The sequence below is a fragment of the Carcharodon carcharias genome, chromosome 15 (assembly GCF_017639515.1).
Source record: "Carcharodon carcharias isolate sCarCar2 chromosome 15, sCarCar2.pri, whole genome shotgun sequence".
Lineage (NCBI taxonomy): Eukaryota > Metazoa > Chordata > Chondrichthyes > Lamniformes > Lamnidae > Carcharodon > Carcharodon carcharias.
The window spans coordinates 87,907,655-87,926,878 of NC_054481.1; the positions used below are offsets into that span (position 1 = coordinate 87,907,655).

Below are 19,224 nucleotides of genomic sequence, written 5' to 3' on the forward strand. Positions count from 1 at the left end.
AGCATTTGCATGCAGAAAGACCTAGACAATAATCAACCTAAGCCTGAAAAGTGGTATAAAAACATTTGTGGCTCATAAGTAATGGGCAATTTCCAATAAGAGAACATTTAACCACCTCCTGTTGAAATTCAACATCGTTACTATTGCTGAATCCCCTACCATCAACATCCTGTGGGTCACCATTGACCAGGAACTTACTTGGACTAGCCATATAAATACTGTGGCTACAAAAGCAGGTCAGAGGCTAGCTATACTGTGGTGAGTGACTCACCTCCTGGTTCACCAAATCCTGTCCAGCATCTACAAGGCACAAGTCAGGAACTTATTGGAACGTTCTCCACTTGCCTCGATGAGTACAGCTCCAACAGCACATGAGAATCTGGACACCATCCAGAGCAAAACAGCCCAGTTGATTGATGAAGCAGCTGAAAATGGCTGAGGACACTATCCTGCAGAACTCTCATAGTAATGTTCTTGGACTGAGATGAGTGTCCTCCAGCAACCATCTTCCTTTGTGCTAGGTATGATACCAACCAGTGGAGAGCTCCATACCACCACCACCACCGCAGCTCCCCACCCCCCCCCCCCCCCCCCCCCCCCCCCCCCCCCGCCCCACAGACTCCGATTTCCATTGGCTTCAATTTTGCTGGGCTCCTTGACACCACGCCCTTGGTCAAATGTGGCCTTGATGTCAAGGGCAGTCACTCTCACTTCACTTCAAATTCAGCTCTTTTTTCCATGTTTGACCCAAGGCTGTTACGAGGTCAGAAGCTGAGTGATCTTTTCAGGACTGAAGCTGAGCAATAACCTGCTCATTAATGCTGTGTAAGAGCTGCTTGATAGCACTGCCGATGACACCTTCCATCACTTTGGTTATGATTGAGAGTAGACTACTGGTGTGGTAATTGGCAGGATTAGATTTGTTTTGCATTTTGTGGACAGAAGATTCCTGGGCAATTCTCCACATTGCAGGGTAGATATCTGTATCATAGCCATACTGGAACAGCTTGGCTAGGTGTGTGGCAAGATCTGGAGCACAAGTCTTCAGTACCACTGTTGGGATGTTGGTGGCATTCATAGACTGCTGTATTATATTATCTAAAGAGACATTTTGTACAACAGTAATAGCCAATAGTGAAACTCAGGCCAAGGTTTATTTTCATTCATTTATTTTAATATTAATATTTAATACTTACATTCTATCAGATTTTCAATGTCGAAGATGACCCACAGTGTTCACCCAATGCTTTCTGTATCAACCTGAGTCAAGTTAAGAATCCTTAAAGTGGGAACCCCAGTAAGAATTGCAGTAAGCTGAGAAATCTCCAATTGCTATAATATGTTTCCGTCTTCTGAGTTAGTTACTAATCCAGTCCAACAGCTAATCACATTTGCTAAATGTAGTTTCCCAAAGATTGGGTGACATGTTAACAATGCTCTTAGGTCATGAATATTTTCTATGACTGCAGATATATACTCCATACAGAAGCCTTAAGTTTGAAAATTAAACTTCTCCAGCTCCTACTGAGTAAAGATGGCATCAGTGTAGTTCAAATTTATTCACATCTCAAGTTCCCAGGTGCCATTCCTGGTCTGTGCTGAATTACTTGATCATCAGCAGTTCGGGAATTAGAACATTATAATTGGTTAGGCTAAAGAGTCCCTTAGGCTAAATAATAAAAAATTTCGGCTGAGGCATTTTGTTCTGGTGTGGATAAACAAGAACAGATGGCTCCACTCTGATTTCTCCATTGTCAGTACCTCAGGGAGAAAGTGGGCCTAGTGGGTTCCCATTTCAAACATTTCCCCTTTGCTGGTTTTAATATTAGTAACAAGATATAATTTAACTCTCTAAACTTATTTAATTCTCCTTTCTGTACCTTTGTTCTCGTGAAATACAGGAATCCCTGTAGGATTCAGGAAAACTGCCAGGGTATTGAATAGTACAAAGTGACAACTCCCTCCTTTTCTGTAACGGCCTCTTCCCAACTCCCCCCAAAAAGTGCCTTAGTTGTACAAATCGACTATGGGGTGAATTTCCTCAAGACATCTCATATTCTATTAGTGGAACTATGGTGGAAACCACAAGTGGTGGCAGAGAAGTCACAAGGAAACTGGCCCCGTCCTCATTTCCTCCGTGCTACTCCCAAATCAATGTGTTATCCTTAGGAGAAAGACTGATACGAGTACAGACAATTATTTACAACAAACTTTTGCATTACTTAACCTTTAACATGTGAACTCAGCCCATTGCTGATCATTACCCCAGTACTTCAGAGATGGCATTTAAAGGTTATATCCTGAACTATTCTTAATCTCTTGCAGCTGTTACTGCCCTCATTGCGACAATCACAATCTCTTCTAAAGTATTCCACTTTCTGCGGTTGCCAAACATCAAAGAGCATCAGTGCTGCTTTTGGAAATGAACAACTGGTTTTCCATTAAATTGAAAGCTCGGCCATCACAGCAAATTCACCTGGCAGCAGAGTATATTCGTGTTGCTTAGTTACCTCAGCTGATGGTAGCCCCTTAAATTCTTCGATTAATAATAATAGCATTTCGTCAACCTGTATTCACGGCTTTCACCTAGTCTGCAATTCCCACTTTCCTCCAGCTAGGCAAAAATTCTGCTATTCAGCTTAGTGCTCACTGTGGCCACCATTGAGCATTTAGTTTCAGTTTATGAATTGCCCACAGCCTTGTTGTCTTTGTTGTACTTCTTGTTAGAAAACCCCAGCAGCTTGTTTGTATTGGTTGAGGTCAAGGTCATCAGCTACTTGCAGCAACTTAACTCCATCAGCATTGTTCATCAAGGACTCTAGCTTATTGATCAACTCTGACCAGTTTGGCCTGTCATAGGGTTTCCATTGCCAGCAGTGTTTCATCAAGTCATATCTGGAGGGCAAAGCAGAGAAAAAAAAGTTTCTTTTAAACGAATATAGCTCATAAAATTTCCACGCTGGTGTTTGAGACGTCAATTCTATTTTACTATGTGGAAGAGGTGCTGAACATTCTTCCTTTTCATAGTTGGCATGATAATAGTTCTTCTGAAGAAATGTTTGATCTTTCCTTTGTTCTCTGTTGCATGAAATTCCTTTTCAGAACAAATATCGCTACTGACCAATAGTGCAGGGCCTCCTGTTACTAATATCTATTGATCAGTAACTGGGGGATGTCACTGCTATAATGTCAGGGGTAGGTTTTTGATCATTGTGTTTCATCTGTTCTGTGCAAGGACAGAGAGATCTGGGGATTTATGTGCATTGATCTTTGAAAGCAGGAGATGGTAGCTAGCAAAGCAAATGGGATCTTGGGCTTCATAAATGGATGAATCCAGTACAAAAGCCAGGATGTTATATTGAACCTTTATAAAGCTCTGGCTCGGCCACAACTAGAATAGTGCCCCCAGTTCTGGTCGCCACACTTTAGGAAAGATGTGAGGGTCCTTGAGAGGGTGCACAGGAGACTTACCAGTATTATTCCAGGGATGAGAGGTTTTAGCTACAAAATTAGTTTGGAGAAGCTGGGGTTGTTCTCCTTGGGGCAAAGGAGATTGAGGGGAGATTTGATAGAGTACTACAATATTATGTTACGTTTAGATAAGGTAGACAAAGAAACGCTGTTCCCCCTAGCTAATGGTACAGGACCGGGGCAAGAGGACTGAGATCCAAGGCAAGAGTTATGATGACTGGTGGGGTGTGGGGAGGGCATAGAAATGTGAAGTGATAATGGCCTGGAACTCTCGGCCTGCTGGGGTGGTGGAAGTGAAAATTATCAATAACTTCAAAAGAAATTGAATAGGAATGTGAGGGAAATAAACTTGCGGGGCTATAGGCATAGAGTGGTGGGGTGGTTCTGATTGGTTTGCTCTACAGAGAACCAGCATGGATTCGATGGATCAAATGGTCTCCTTCTATGCCATCATGACTATGTTCAGTTGGGAGATGAAATAAACCGGGCAAGCTATGATGGAGCAAGTTATATGTGGAAGGAACAGGACTGATGGGTTGAATGCTCTTTTCTCATTCTATGCATTTTTTCAACCTCAGAGATCAAATTAAATATTTTAAAATGAGTTTGGATTATGCATTGTTTTTACAGAAGATGAATAATTACACACCAAACAATCTAGAGTGCAATAACTGGCAACAGAAAATACATGCCCAATTCATGTATCTGGCAATACCACCTCAGGGCAGCTCAATTGATCTGTGAATTGAATACCAGTTTTCCAATTGCGCCTGTTGATTTTGTCACATTGGACCAGTGGGTGAATATAGCATGGGAAATAGCAGTGAATCCAACTAATCAGCTCCTTCTGATAGAAGTCACACTGAGATCCACCTGGCAAGGGCCAGTTAAGCCTCCTAGCGCCAGCCATTCTGGTTTCATCAAAGAGTTCAGCATCACTCTCCTGGGTCAGTTAGCCCATTTTGTTTTGTTGTCCTTGTCTGACTATATGACCAGACTTGGACAATTTCTCAGAGTGTTTTACTGAATGTATCCCTCATGATCAGAAGGGGTTTAGAGGAAAGAAAGGCTAATTCAATTAGGATCAATCGTTTTATGTGGAGAACGATGAATACAAAACACCTATTTTTAAAAATCAAAGCAGCAAGTCTCAAAACATCTTTATTTTGAATAATATCTCAAGACCAAATGGACAAAGTTTTCTAACTACTGCTCCTCGAACACCAAAGAGAAAGTCAGAAGTTTTAAACACCAGAACAATTCAAAAACATTTGGATTTTAGAAACAGTGGCAAAACAGTGTATAACATTTGGTAGAATTCTTCGACAACATTTACACTTGAATGGTGAAGGATCTAGTAGTTGCAAGGCTTAAGAATCAGATTTTAACAAATGAAAAATTAACACTTGATCCCACCCGTAAAGGTGAATGATCATACTCAGTCAGATGTTAACAAACAGCATCAATGGTAATTTAGTGCTGAATGTGTTCACTGATATTGGTTTTGTTGATCAATTGTCAGGACTAATGTGTTCCATTACACTGGATGGAGAAATGAAGGGTTTCTGGTGATAGCCAGAGCTGGTTATAGTCATCCCATGAAGTCCACAGCTACAGAAAATCATTGATGGATCATAAAGCTAATCTATATTCACTTTTACCATTATAACTTCTAAACTCTAACTTGGAGTGTTCCATATCTCATATAGTTGATTGCCAATTCCATTTATCATCTTTCATTAATACTTTAATTTCACTTACAGGTGTAGAAGCGCAAGAATTACAGCACAGAGAGATGACCCTTGGCCCATTGTGCCTGGTCAGATCGCTGATTGTTCCTTTCATCGTTCTATATTCTTTGCTTTCAAAAGCTTTTCAAATTCCATTTTAAAAAATGTAATAATCTCTGCCTCAATAGTCAATTGTAGTAAAGTGTTCCATATGTTAATAACCCTGTACGTAAATGCCTTTTCTAACTTCCCCTTCATTCATTCAGAAAATCCTGACTCGATTCCCACTCATTACAGATTCACCATTCAACAGAAGCAATCTTTCATTATTTGCTCTCTAAAATATTTAATCATCTTGAAAACCTCTTCGCTTACAGATGTTTTCCATGTGCAAGCATATAGTGCTTGCATAGAAATACACTAGTCCATTAGGGTACTTTGTACATTGTGTACCATTTGGAATCCAAGGTGTTTTACTAAGAGTCCCTGAAATTTAACCAAATTGGAAGCATCAGGTGTCTTCAAAAATAGAGCAAGGAGCTTCAGAATGTTTGGGTATTGCTCTGTGAGTCTGGGTCTGGGTGGACCTCTAGGAGCGTGTTCCAGGTCATTATTACTTCCCCAATTCCAGGCAGAGCCCAATTATCACATCTCCTCACTACCATATCTCCTAGAGATATTGCATAGACTTTATTTGTTATGGGGAAGGTGTGGTTTACTATTGAAGTGAGGATATTTGGTGGTGAATGCAAAGTGCTCAGTGTCATTCGCAACTCCTCGGATATTGAAACATTCCCTGTCTGCATGCAGTAAGAACGGGACAACATTCAGGCTTGGGCTGAGAATAGGCAAGGAACATTTGTCCCACACAAGGCCAGGAGATGGCCATCTCCAGTGCGAGTTCAACCACCTCCCTCCCCTTGACATTCAAAGGAATTACCATCACGGAACCCCCAACATCAACATTCTGGAAGGTCACCATTGACCAGATACTTAACTGGAGCAGCCACATAAATACTGAGCAGAATACAAGAATAGGTCAGAGATGAGGAATTCTGCAGTAACTAAACTCCTGACTCCCCAAAGTCTGTCCATCATCTAGAAGGCGCAAGTCAGGGATGTGATGGAATATTCTCCACTTGTCAGGATTAGTACAGCTCCAACAACACTCAAGAAACTTGACACCAAGAGTGCTTGATTAGCACTTCACCTACCATCTTAAACATTCATCCCCTCCACCACTGGCACTTAGTGGCGGTGGTGTGTACCAGATACAAGATGTACTGCAGAAACTCATCAAGTTTCCTTCAGCAGCACCTTTAAAACCACCAATTTCTACCAATTAGAAGGACAGGGCAGCAGATGCATTGGAACACCACCACCTGCAAGTTCCCCACCAAGCCACACACAATCCTGACTTGGATCTATATTCACCGTTCCTTCACTGTCGCTAGGTCAAAATTCTGGAACTCCCTCCCAAACAGCACTGTGGGTTTACCTACACTACAGACTGCAGCCGCTCAAGATGGCAGCCCATTGCCACTTTCTCAAGGGCAATTAGGAATGGGCAACAAATGGTGGTGTTGTCAGTGATGACCATGTCCCATGAATGAACAAAAAGCATAAAAGTGCACATCCTTTTATTGGAAAATGTTTATGTGGATGCAAGTTGAAAGCCATTGTGGTTTGTTTGTAAACTTTCCTTTAGTCAAGTAGCCTGTCGGCATTGAGGGTCACACGTGAAGAATAACCACTTAACCAATGTACCAGGAGGATGTTGGTGTCAGTAGAACCAAATCATACTCTTATCAGCTTGTAAAACCAAACCGCACTTACCAACAGCCTACAGAACCGAAGCCTACCCATAAACATCTTCAGGATATATTCAAAGGGAAGGAAAGAAATTGGAGAAAAAGTATTTCAAATTGTGCAACATTTCTTAGTTTCTGTAGCTTTGCTAGGCACCAAAAATTACCCTATAATTAACCTATTAAAATAGAAAAAATGATTCCTAGATCTGTATAATAGCCTAGAAGAAAAATATAGCTGATTGAACACAGAACACTAATGGCAACATAAAGATGGGGAAGGAACAGGCTTGGATGAGCTCTTGAGATGAACGATGTGACAGCTGAATATCTGTTGAACTCATTAACCTGGATTGCTGCAGTGATTACTTATTTTCAATTGTGCTTGTGCACTCAACTCACTGGGTTCCACAGTTAGTCCAAACATGGTTTTATAACCAAGTCCTTAGCACTTCATACTTAAATCAAAAACATTATTCCTAACAAAAAACAAATAGACGAAAGGGAGAGTTAAAGTTGTAATTGTGCAAGAACATATTTGACATTTAATTGCGAGTAAAATGCCAGATCTTTTTGCTCATCTCCAAATTGTTTGCACGTCTAAAGCGTCACAATAAATCTCTCCAACAACTATTCTTGCTCCCAAGTGTTCAATGTAATGCCGCACCACAATCATTTAAAGTTCAGGCTACTGGGGGGGGAGGCACAATATGCCAAAAATTCCAGGGGGGGTGGGGGGGGGGGGGGGGGGGGGGGAAGGAGGAGTCCAGGAGTGGGCGGAAAAGGAGTTCAGGGGCGGGGGTTTGGAGGGTGCAGTGGGGAAGGGAGTCGGGGATGGTGGTGGAAAAGGAGTTCGGAGGCGGGGGTTTGGAGGGTGCAGTGGGGAAGGGAGTTGGGAGGCGGCGGGGAGGAGGAGTCCAGGAGTGGGCGGAAAAGGAGTTCAGGGGCGGGTGTTTGGAGGGTGCAGTGGGGAAGGGAGTCGGGGGTGGTGGTGGAAAAGGAGTTCGGAGGCGGGGGTTTGGAGGGTGCATTGGGGAAGGGAGTTGGGGGGGCAGCGGAGGGGAAGGAGTCAGAGGGCAGTGGAGGGGGAAAGAGGGAAGAAGTATGGGTGAGTGAGTAAGGGGGCTGGTGGTGTCAGGTGAATGTGGAAGGGAGAGGTCTGTGGAGTCAATGCCTGCCTCTTGGGGAACGAACTGAAGGTGGGCTTGGTAGGGTTGAAAGGCAAGTGTTAAAGGGGGCAGAGTGAGCTGAAAGGGTGGGAGGGTGAGTCTGCGACAGTAGCAGTAGAGGGTACGGCAATAGGTGGTTGGTGGGGACTCGGAGGCAGACACAGACTCCGGGGATGGGATGGAGGAAGTTGGGGAGGTCAATGTTGAACGGGTGGGATTCTCAGAAAGGAAGGAAACATGCATGTTCACGTGTACATCCTGGAAAGAAAAGGGTTCGGGGTTGTAGGGAGGTGGAAGGTGATGTTGGGGGGGAGGGGGCGGTCAACAGTGATAAGGGACAGGACACGGGTGACTCCTTCCCCCCTTGCCCCCTTTCTCCCCTGCTCCCCCGACTCCTTTTCCACCACCCCTCGACTGTGATGAGGGTAAGGACATGGATGACTGGAAAAGGACAGGGGAGCTGAGCAGAAACATGATGACTACCATTTTTCTCAAATGGAAAGTAAGCATAGCCTCGTGTTGGACAGGCACAGGTGCTGCATGGGAGTGTGATCAGTGGCTGGGCGGAGATGCAGCTCAGCTCAGATGGACAACTGAAAGAGAACCCCAGCAGGCAGCATTGAAAATGCTCAGGACATTGAGATGAGTGTAATGGAGGAATGCTCTGCCTACGTAGGAGAGTGCTTGCACGAGAATCAGAAAGGCCCCAACACACACACACTGCTCCCTTGTAGTCCTGCTGCATGCAGCTGAACGGCTAGTGGGGTAGAATGCAGGGCAAGGACCTGCAAAACCTGTAAATAAAGCTGAAAGACATTACACAGTGAATGTGAATATATTTTCAGAATATAAAGTGACAAAATGTGTTCACCCGTGTAGCTACTTGTGATCAGAAATTCTTAGTTTTTCCAGGCCTGCTACTTCTCCTAGGTGCTGCCCTGACATCCGTAGGAGGGGTGGAGACAGCCTGTGCAATGGATGGCCCTATTGTCTTTGATGGCAATGGTGTATGTCCTCTGTACAGCCGAGTCCTTGAGGGCCTGGCTTGCTTTGGCTGTCCACCTGTGGGCCAGCTGCTCCCTTTGTGGTTACAGAGGACCAAGTTGAAGGGGTCACAGGCAAAGGGGACTTGGAGGAAGAGGATAGCCTCCGAGATTCTTGAGTGGATGACCTACAGGTGTCCAGTTACAGCTCCTCCTCCCTTCGGGTGCCCAAGGGCCCTGACATGACTCCTTGAGAGAGTACCTGAAGGGATATCAAGGTGCCCCATTTCCCTCTGATGTGGCCAGTGCAGGAACTCACCAGTGGCTACCGTGATGTAGCGCAGGTCTGCGCACATCTCCACGTTCTGCTGAACCAGGATCTCTATGGCTTTCCCAAGGAGACCTCCACGCATATGTGAGCACCACTTCATCAGAGAGCAGGTGGATGTACTTTTGACTCACAAGCCACCCTGTGAAGGGTTTCCAACAGCTGTGTGATGTTCCCCCGTCTTCTGCTGACTCGCCACAATGAGTTGGAAGGCCAAATCCAGAGGCTCGTTATCTGACTCAGAGCTCACAGATACCTCTTCCCCAGCAGTCCTCAGAATGTCAGGGCGCTTGGCTGAACCTGCTCTCCTGCTGCATACACGTGCCATTGTGGTGACCCGAGCCTGCTCTAGATCTAGGTCCCACCGAGGTGTATCTCTCTGCGCTGGTGGAGGGTGTGGGTAAGTGCTGGGACGGCTGCTTATTTCCAGCTCTTTAATGGAGGAGGTGTCCTCTTGGCTGGAAGTGAGTACATGGATGGAGCTGAGAGACTGGCTGGCTGAGGGTGTCAGTCACTTGGCAGAGCTCCCTGTGAACCAAAGTATAGATAATTAATGCATGACAGCAGTGTCAAAAGCAGGAGGGAGTACTCGAAGTTGCGTCGAGAGGGATGATGTGGTGCAGGATCCTCACATGGGTATTTGCCGCCGACATCACTGTCACCACAGCCACGGCCCACGTCCTCACCAGTCAGTGTGATGGCACACCCTCAGTGAGTGAGGGGCCTAACGTGCGTCACTCCACCCCTGATCTGGGACCTCTCCCTGCTGTTGTGACCCAGCTTCTCCTATATGAAAACAGGTGGAGAGAGTGAGAGCAGGATTCTGGCGTGGAACGTTTGTGTGGTGAGCGGAGCCATGGACTGGATGAGGACATGAGCTCCAGAGGATATGAGACTGATGGGGATGTGAGCATGTTTGAGAGGACTAGCAGTGTTGTCCCTTGGGGTGTGAGATCCCTGTGGATGTGTGATGGGTTTCTGAGCGTGAGAGTTGACGGTGATGAGATGGAACAGATGAGAGCATTCATCCTCTTCTTGCACTGAATGGCTGACCTCCTCTGTGCTCTCGTGGCACTGACTGCCACTGTCACTGTCTCTCAAGCCGGATTGGTGACCCTGGTGGATCTCCTGCAGCCAGAGTGGGGGTAGAGGACATTGCAGCAGCATTCCACTGCATCCAGCAGGCACACAGAGTGACATCACTGAATTTGGGGGCTGCCGTCTTCTTTGCTTTCGGAGCCATCTGTCACCTGGAGCAGTCCTGGTCTAAAGACATGAAGTAGACTGTGCTCTGGTGCACTTTAAGAATGGCACCCAGAGCGAGAAAGCTCTGAGATCACAGTGTGGTGGGAAAATCTGAGCCTGCCCGCCAGCAAGCCATCGTGTTCCCCGTGAATGCATAATTAATGAGGCAGGACATGCCGGGAACGGGATGATAGAGCGCAAAAAGCCACCAGTGTGGCCAGCGGGTAAAACGTCCTTTTTCCCGCCCACTATCGCACTGTGTGTAAATCTGGGACGATTCTGCCCTCAGACAGAGTTACATTGCTTCCCATTAAACTAAACATTCCACCATCAAATAGTGAGCAACTTAATGATAAAAGGACCAGATTTAATATTTCATAGAACATAAAAAAGTTAACTTGTTTAGCTATAAGTTATTTAAACAGAATGTCATTTTTAATGTTTTATCTTTAAATCATTCATAATTAAAATGGTTTGGAAATATGTACATGGAATCCAAAACCACAAAGATGAAATAAAGTGAGAGCAAAAAAAAAAATCACTGAATCAGAAAAAACAGCAAGCTTCTGATGTGACTTGTGGGAAGTGATAAATGGAGCTTAAAAGTGCATCAGATTCACTATTTAGTTTTTACAAAGCAAGGCGGTCAAGATCCTGCAAGCAGGCCAGTTGCCTGCCTTCATCAGGAAAGGTGTCCAACATGCAGTGTTAACCATGGATAGCAGCTGAAATAAACAGGATAAAATAAGGCTTTTGTTAATGGGATGTGGGCATCACTGGCTAGCCCAGCATTTATTGCCCATCCCCAATTGCATTTAAGAGTCAACTACATTATTGTGTGCAGAATCTTGCCTTTGGATGGCAGGCAGGCAGCCAACCCCTGCCACTGAAACAGGGCCCGCCGCCATTTTAAGTTGGCGGGCCAATTAAGGCCCACCCAGTGGCAACACCAACGGGAAGCGCTAAGCGCTTCCTGTTCCGAGTGGGGGAAGGGATTCCCCATCTGTCAAAGTGTGCTCTTTCACGCATGTGCACAAAAGAGCGCACTTCTCCCTGAGGCAAAGTCCTGTCTCAGGGAGAATACTGACAGTAGTAAAAACATTAAAAATAGAAACATTAAAAAGTTATTAACATGTACCCCTCATGTGACAATGTCACACAAGATGGGACATGTTAATAAAGAACACATAAACTTTATTATTTTTGCACAAAACAGACATGAAACTTCATCCCGCCAGTGGATGAAGTTTCATAAATAATCAGAAGCCCGCTGGGACTCCTGGCCTGCCCGCCAGCCTTAAGGTTGGCCAGGCAGTTCTTTAAGTGCTTCAACTAGTCTGTCAATGGCCTCACTTGGCCATTGACAGGTCGGCGGGCAGACAGCTGATTTCACTGTCTGCCCGCCTTCCTAAGAATTTAAATGGCTCAGGATGACGTTGGGGATTCCTCCCGACATCATCCCGCATCAGTTTCCCCTCGGCAGCCAGACCCTGCCCCCAAATCGCCGAGGGGAAAATCCTGGCCTGTGGGTCTGGAGTCGCATGTAGGTCAGACCAGGGAAAGATGGCAGATTCCCTTCCCTAAAAGGACCTTAGTGAACCAGATGGATTTTTACAACAATCAGCAATGGTTTCATTGACTTAACTCCAGAATTTTGTTAGATTCACATTTCACCATCTGCCATGAAATTGGAACCCAGGTCCCCAGAGGATTACACTGGGTCTCTGGAATACTAGTCCAGTGACAATACCACTATGCCACCACTTCCCTTGGCTGCTAAGGACACTAGGAAATGGAAGAGTCACATCCTTTAATCCATTAGATAGGGAAAAAATAAAAGTCTAGAACAATATACTGCTACAATACAGACACAGAACAGGACCAGTGGTTGTTGTCTGTTTAAAAAAAGGCAACCTGTGCATCTGCCAGGGATTGGGAATAGTGAGGGGAGAAGACACTCCACGCGAGTCCTTGCAGTATTTAAATAGTAGATGGCTAGTGAGTTGGGTTACCAAATTGGTTGCAATATGCCTTTAAGGCATAGCAGCATGCCATCGCATTGTCTCATGTGATCAAGCCTCAGTTTCACTTTTGTCTGGAACAGAACACAGCAGGCACATCCCTGCTGCTGATGTCTTCAAGCTTTCTATATATATGTTCACATGTGCCTGTTCTTAATAAATGAACCCACAACATGTTTGCACAATCCCTTATGAGCGATTGATGCCTCTATATCGTTATAAAATCTGGTTGGGTTCAATTATGAAGGTTTCATCAAATAGCCTCCTGTCCCAAGTTGCTCTGCCCTCACACTTCCACCATTGGTCCACCTTCCAGGCACACTGCCTTTCCATGGCCAACTGGAAAGCGAACAATCTCCTCAGATATTTCAATTGGATTCATAGTGACTGTAAGTGAAACAGCCTTTCCTGCCCCATCTCCAATACTTTTATAACTGATATATGCAAGTATTAATAGAGAACAAGCAAAACATTTTCTTAAAATGTCCCTATAATTTTTCTAGACCATCCTAGCGATTAATCTTCAATTTTGCTGAAATGACACATTTTGCCAAAGTTTTTCGTCTTGCACTCATCAGGACAAATGCAAGAATACCAAATTTTGAACCATCACAATAATTTATACTACAGGGGAAAAGGGTTTTGATTGGTTGGCAAGTCAACTTCAATTAGCCAAACTTGATTTCCTAGAGATTCCAGGACAATTCTGGAGAGCTCGCAAGCCAATAGTGAGTAGATAATAATTGAGGGACTCCCAAATTCTTGGAAGCTGCAGTCTCCCTAAGAGGGAAGATTCGTTAGATTAATTACACTCCAAATAGGAGAATAAAAAGAAAGCCAGGAGGAAATTTCTGCACAAATTACTCAGGCCTTGGTCGTACATCACCATTTCATCAACGTCACTGGGTCAATATTCTGGAACTGGCTACCTTATACCATCACAGGAGCCCTATCAGCACATGGATCTCAGCAGTCTTAAGAGATGGCCCACCATCACCCTCTCAGACAATTAGGAGTCAGGCATAAATGCAGTCTTGCCAGTGATAACACATCCAGAAAATATTAAAAAAACAATGCACATCTGATTGCACCAAATATATTACATGGGCGGTAATCGCTAATGTTCATTGAACTTCTGACAACAGTTTCTGTAATCTTCCACACAGTAAATCCTGGGAGAGTTTCAACACCCTCCTCCTGTCAGAAATTGGCTGGAAGAGAAGTTAATTTCAAAGCGGTCCACTCACTGTGGATGGAACTAACCTGACAGTTCTTTCAATGGGCTGAATGGCTTTCTTCTCTATTTTAAGATTTTATGATTGTGGGGCCAGGAGGAACAGCTGTGCTTGCTCAGGACTCCACTGCTACTTCCGGTTCCACCCCCTACCCCAGCCCTAATGACCTTTTGAAAATCCTTCTGAATTCTTCACCACCACTGGCTAACTTAGCCAGGTGCCGGCTGAGCAGCTATTCACCAGCCAAAGCAGGCAAGCTGCCATGGATCTGAGGTACAGATCAACCATAATGTAATCAAATGAGATCACAAACTGGAGCAGCTAAATGATCTACCCCGTTCCTACAGAAGAACAACTGAATATATACAATAAAAATAGGTGAAAGTTCTCTGTTCAGATAGCAAATGGCGATTTACTTACAGTGCATTGCTACTGTTAGATGGTTTGGGCATTCTGTAATTTCTCTGCAGCTTTGGAAAAATTTCTAGAGGCTGAAACTCAGGATATGGAGGAGAACCTGTAAAGCAAAATGATTAGGGGGTCAAACACTTACTGTAGACATAGAATTTAGATGGCGCATCAGTAGTGTGTGAAACATCTATCTGTTGGTGACAGTACTTGAACCAAAGCCATGTTTCAAATCAGCAGTTTAAACATCACTTAGGGAACATGAAGTAACCACTACATTGAAGTACATATTCAACATATCTTCCTACCTTTCTACTTCAAAGGGTTAAGGAAACCTTTGTAATGATGCCAGGCCTCTGGTACAAAGTGGTTTCCAGTGTGAATTTTAAATTCATAAATTTACAGTAACAGTGTAGATACAGCCTAAATCCAGAATCACACCCCAGCATGGAGGAAGGAGTTTCACTCCACACCAGAATGTCAAGATTTGACTCTAGATTTATGTAAATGCAGTATCAAGTCCTGACCTGATTCTGGAGTGAAGTGTAGTGAGACTCCTTCTTCCATGCTGTGGGTGTGGCTCTGAATTGAGGCTGGATCTACACGATTATTGTAGTGATATATAGCATGATACAAATGCTATTATTGCATAATGACACCTAAGCAGCTTGCAGCACAGAAATTCCATGAGGCCAATTCTGCAGAAATTCAATACTAGTGATATCATCAAAGTCTCAATGCCTTTATTAAAACTGTATTTCTGAATATTTTTAAAGAAGAGTTTCACATTGAGTCCTTAACATCAATTAGGAACATGAGACAAAAGTCCATCAGAGACATCAGAAGAGAGGGTGGCAGAGCAATAATAGAATTATGCATTTAAAATTCATTAAATTAGTCTGTTTACAGAGTTACATACCTAGAGTAACTACTTCATAGATAAGGATCCCAAATGACCACCTGTGAATAAAAACAAAATTGAAATACAATTCTTCACCTTCAGTGTAGGAGCAAGGTCACTTTCAAAGCATCAATGGATATTTAGGCAAAAGTACAATTAAGGGTTAATATCACAACCATTTAGCAATGACTTCCTAGAAAGCATTATTTAATGGTCTTCAGTTTCAAACAAACAGGCTGTAGCTAAGAAGTGAGCTAGGAATTTAAATCACAGACACAAAGACCATTTAACATGTGACATGACACTGACATGTTTGACTATCTTTGACTGAGCTCTCCACCTCGTGGCTCCTGAAAGTGTCGTGATCTAGTCCACAAATGATAACGAAGGGAGATGGTGGCATAGTGATAAAGTCACTTGACTACTAATCTAGAGGCCCAAGCTAATGCTGGAGAGACATGGGTTCAAATCCCACCACGGCAGCTGGTGGAATTGAAAATCGATTAATTAATAAATCTGGAATTGAAAGTTAGCCATTGGCAATGGTAACTATGAGACTATCATCAATTGTCATAAAATCTCATCTGGTTCAGTAATGCCCTTTAGGGAAGGAAATCTGGCATTCCTACTCTGTCTAGCCTACATGTGACTCTAGACTCACAGCAATGTGGTTGACTCTCAACCGCCCTCTGAAATGGCCGAGCAAGCCACTCAGTTCAATGGATGGGGCAAAAAAATGCTGGCCTTGCCAGCGAGGCCCACATCTCATGAAGGAATAAGTAAAATACTAATCCAGAAGAAAAAAATGGAAGTGGGAGAATTCAATAATACCCCAGTGGTGCCCAGAATCTATAAAGTACCCTTTCCCACTGTGTACCCATGTTACACCTCACAATGGTTTAGATCCAATTGAACTCTGTCCCCCTTTCCCAATTGAAATAAGTTATCTCATACTCACGTATCACTCTTTTCTGTGATTGGCCGCTTTATGACCCTCTCTGGTGCAAGCCATTTAATCGGAACCTGGGCTGCTTTGTGGGATGACAGGGTTCCAGTTTTGTAAACATCAAATGCCAGACTCAGACCAGTGAGCTTAACAGTCAGATCTTCATGGATCAAAATATTCCGGGCAGCAATATCCCCATGGATTAGTTTGTGTTTTGTAGTCAGATAATCCTGTTCCAAATGGATAGACAGTCTGAATAATGTTTTGGATGCACGGTGTTGGAAGTCTTATTTAAATGGGTTTTAATATGAACGCGACAGTGATTCTGCTGAAGAAACTAAACAACAGTTAATCTGCCAATGACACCAACAGGGCCAGGATTGCCATTCTCTCTCTGTGACCAGCTTATGCCAGTTAATTCATCAAAAAGTATCAGCTATGACAAACAACCAGGATACCAAAGAGGTTTTGTCCCAGAAATCTACCTAATCTACTAACTAATTCTGAAACTATTGTAAACTTGAATAGTGATTTACAAATTACCAGTGAATTTGTCCCTGACATTCTATTAATCTGACTCAGTCACAACAGTTTAGTATTTCTGCAGACACAACAGAACTTCTTGCCCACAAATTGAACAGGTTTTTTTAGCAAGGCAGAAATGAGACACAAAATGCCACATCTGCATCTCAAAAATTTGAGCAACAGGTAAAGCTAGCTGTTTCATGCTGCTACTATGCAGTAGAAACACGAGTGGTATTCGCCACTAACAGGATGCTGCCATCAAGCCAAAAAGGCATCCTGCCTATCACACAAATGAGTAATATGGTGTATGAATTTCAATGCTAGTGTGATGCTAGGTATGTAGGCCATACGTCCCAATGACTGGCGGATCGCATCAAGCAACACGTCCCAGCCACTGTTCACAATGGGCAAGATACCCAACCAGCCCATGTTTGCAAATCTCAAAACACAGTGTCCAACATTAGATCTGATTCCGCGATTGGACAACATTTGCTAAATAATTCTGCATGTGCTAAGAATTACACTGACAACCAATTTAAGATTGCCAATCGGACTCAGTGTGGCACATTTGCGTGTACTGGAAGCTACATATATTAATACAAAGGCTTTGTTCTTTGCAGACTGAAAGATCATGTTCACATATTGCGCCTGTTTCAACAAAACAAAATAAGTTATAGCCATTCGCTGGTTCATTCCCCAGGGCAATGCCTTGACCAGAGTCAAGCTGCCTGGTTTAAATTTCAAACAATGCTTGGCAGTTAACTGCCAGTCACCATCAACAGATGCATTCTCCATGGCAATGCCTCTACCAGAGTCCACATGCCAACTAATCAGCATTCTCTTGTCATACAGTATAAATGTATTGTTTCCCCTGACATTGGTATTTTCTTGCAAATTGTCTTGATGAGTACAAGACGAAAAGCTTCAACAGAAAAAAGAAAAAAAAATCAATTTTTTCAACAATACTTAAGTTCTGTACTACAAAATGACTACATCTACAAGGACAAGGGCAGCAGATACATGGGAAAACCACCACCTGGAAGTTCCCCTCCAAGCCACTCACCATCCTGACTTGGAAATATATCATCGTTCCTTCACTGTCGCTGGGTCAAAATCCAAAAACTCCCTCCCTAACAGCACTGTGGGTATACCTACGCCATAGGGACTGTAGGGGTTCAATAAGGCAGCTCACCACCACCTTCTCAAGGGCAGTTAAGGATGGACAATAAATGCTGGCCTAGCCAGCGTTATCCACATCCTGTAAATGAACAAAATTAAATGTTTCTTTCCAATTTTATTTTCCCATTCCCACAAAACACATTTGAGTTTCCTCTCCAAACAGCTGTCTCCTCCTGATGTAACTGGCTGAATGACCAGCAAATGGGGCTAGAATCTGAATCTGGTCAGCTCATCAAGTTTAATGGCTGTAATTCTGACAGGAATTGGAGCTAGAAACACTTTATGGCTCTGAACCACTCCATTTCACCCAGTGACCCAGAAGGATGCTAAAAGTATCTGCATTACTCGCTGGGGACACAACCACACTTCCAAAGTGAAAATATTTTAATTATTTTTGAGACACTTGCCTTTTATACTGTAACAGAACAAATGGTTGGACAGATCAGGCTTCCTACCCTACCATGGGGGCCATAGATAGTCCCTGATTGAAGAGGGATCTGTTACTACAATCCAGAAATATAGAGGATGAATCAGAATTTGGAAACTTTTGAGCCATTTGTGAGATTAAGACCTCACCCTGTGTGTTTTTTTATAAAATACATACAGATGTCCTCATGGCTATTTCTAAAATTTTAAAACCTGGACAAAGGTCTTTTAAAATGGCTGAAGTCCGTGACCCTTGAACAAAAAGAGCTACCTGACAGTATCAGGGAAACTTACACCTTGTTATCTCTAGACAAGCTCTAACTATCCCCATGGGCTACACACACCAAATTCAAATAGAACTATACAAAGGCCATCTACATTTCATATCCCGGGCTGGCCAACCAGAGTCTGCTAAGACAAAGGGCACTGTGTCTCCTTTCAATTCTTAATGGTTGGGATATTTAACAGTGTTGGGGGCCCAGACAAGGGATACACGTCCTTTGTCAAAGGTGGTGTAGAGAGATGAGTCATGTGACATGGCCCCAACTACACTGTTTCTACTGATAGCAGATGGTATAGAAGTCTAAGACTGATTCACTTCTGCATGCCTACCTCATTGTGTGAAGTCAACACCACCAGAAAAGTGAATTAACCTGCATCAATTTCAGCCTGCTCACCTCCATGAAGGAATATCTCATTGGACTTTGATTCAGGACTCTGGAACCCACATGAAACAACAATTATTTTTCTCTGTGGTCTTTGCCCTGTAAATCTTTCTTTCACTATCCCTCTCTAACTGTACGAGTGCACAGAAGTTAATGTTGTTCCCCTCCTCCCACATTTTGAGCA

General features: G+C 43.6%; 1 protein-coding gene across 4 annotated transcripts in view; it reads right to left on the minus strand.

The window, feature by feature from the left end:
- Window positions 1-1,207: 1,207 nt before the first annotated feature.
- Window positions 1,208-19,224, minus strand: part of si:ch73-206d17.1 (tyrosine-protein kinase STYK1) — a 130,991-nt gene continuing 112,974 nt past the window's right edge. For all 4 annotated transcript variants that reach the window (XM_041207121.1, XM_041207120.1, XM_041207118.1 and 1 more), the window contains 4 exons: window positions 16,258-16,475; window positions 15,318-15,358; window positions 14,411-14,507; window positions 1,208-2,895 (listed from right to left, as the gene is read on the minus strand). In XM_041207121.1, the coding sequence (XP_041063055.1) occupies window positions 2,724-2,895; window positions 14,411-14,507; window positions 15,318-15,358; window positions 16,258-16,475 (528 nt within the window). In that variant the 3' untranslated portion in view covers window positions 1,208-2,723. The remainder of the gene's footprint in view (window positions 2,896-14,410; window positions 14,508-15,317; window positions 15,359-16,257; window positions 16,476-19,224) is intronic.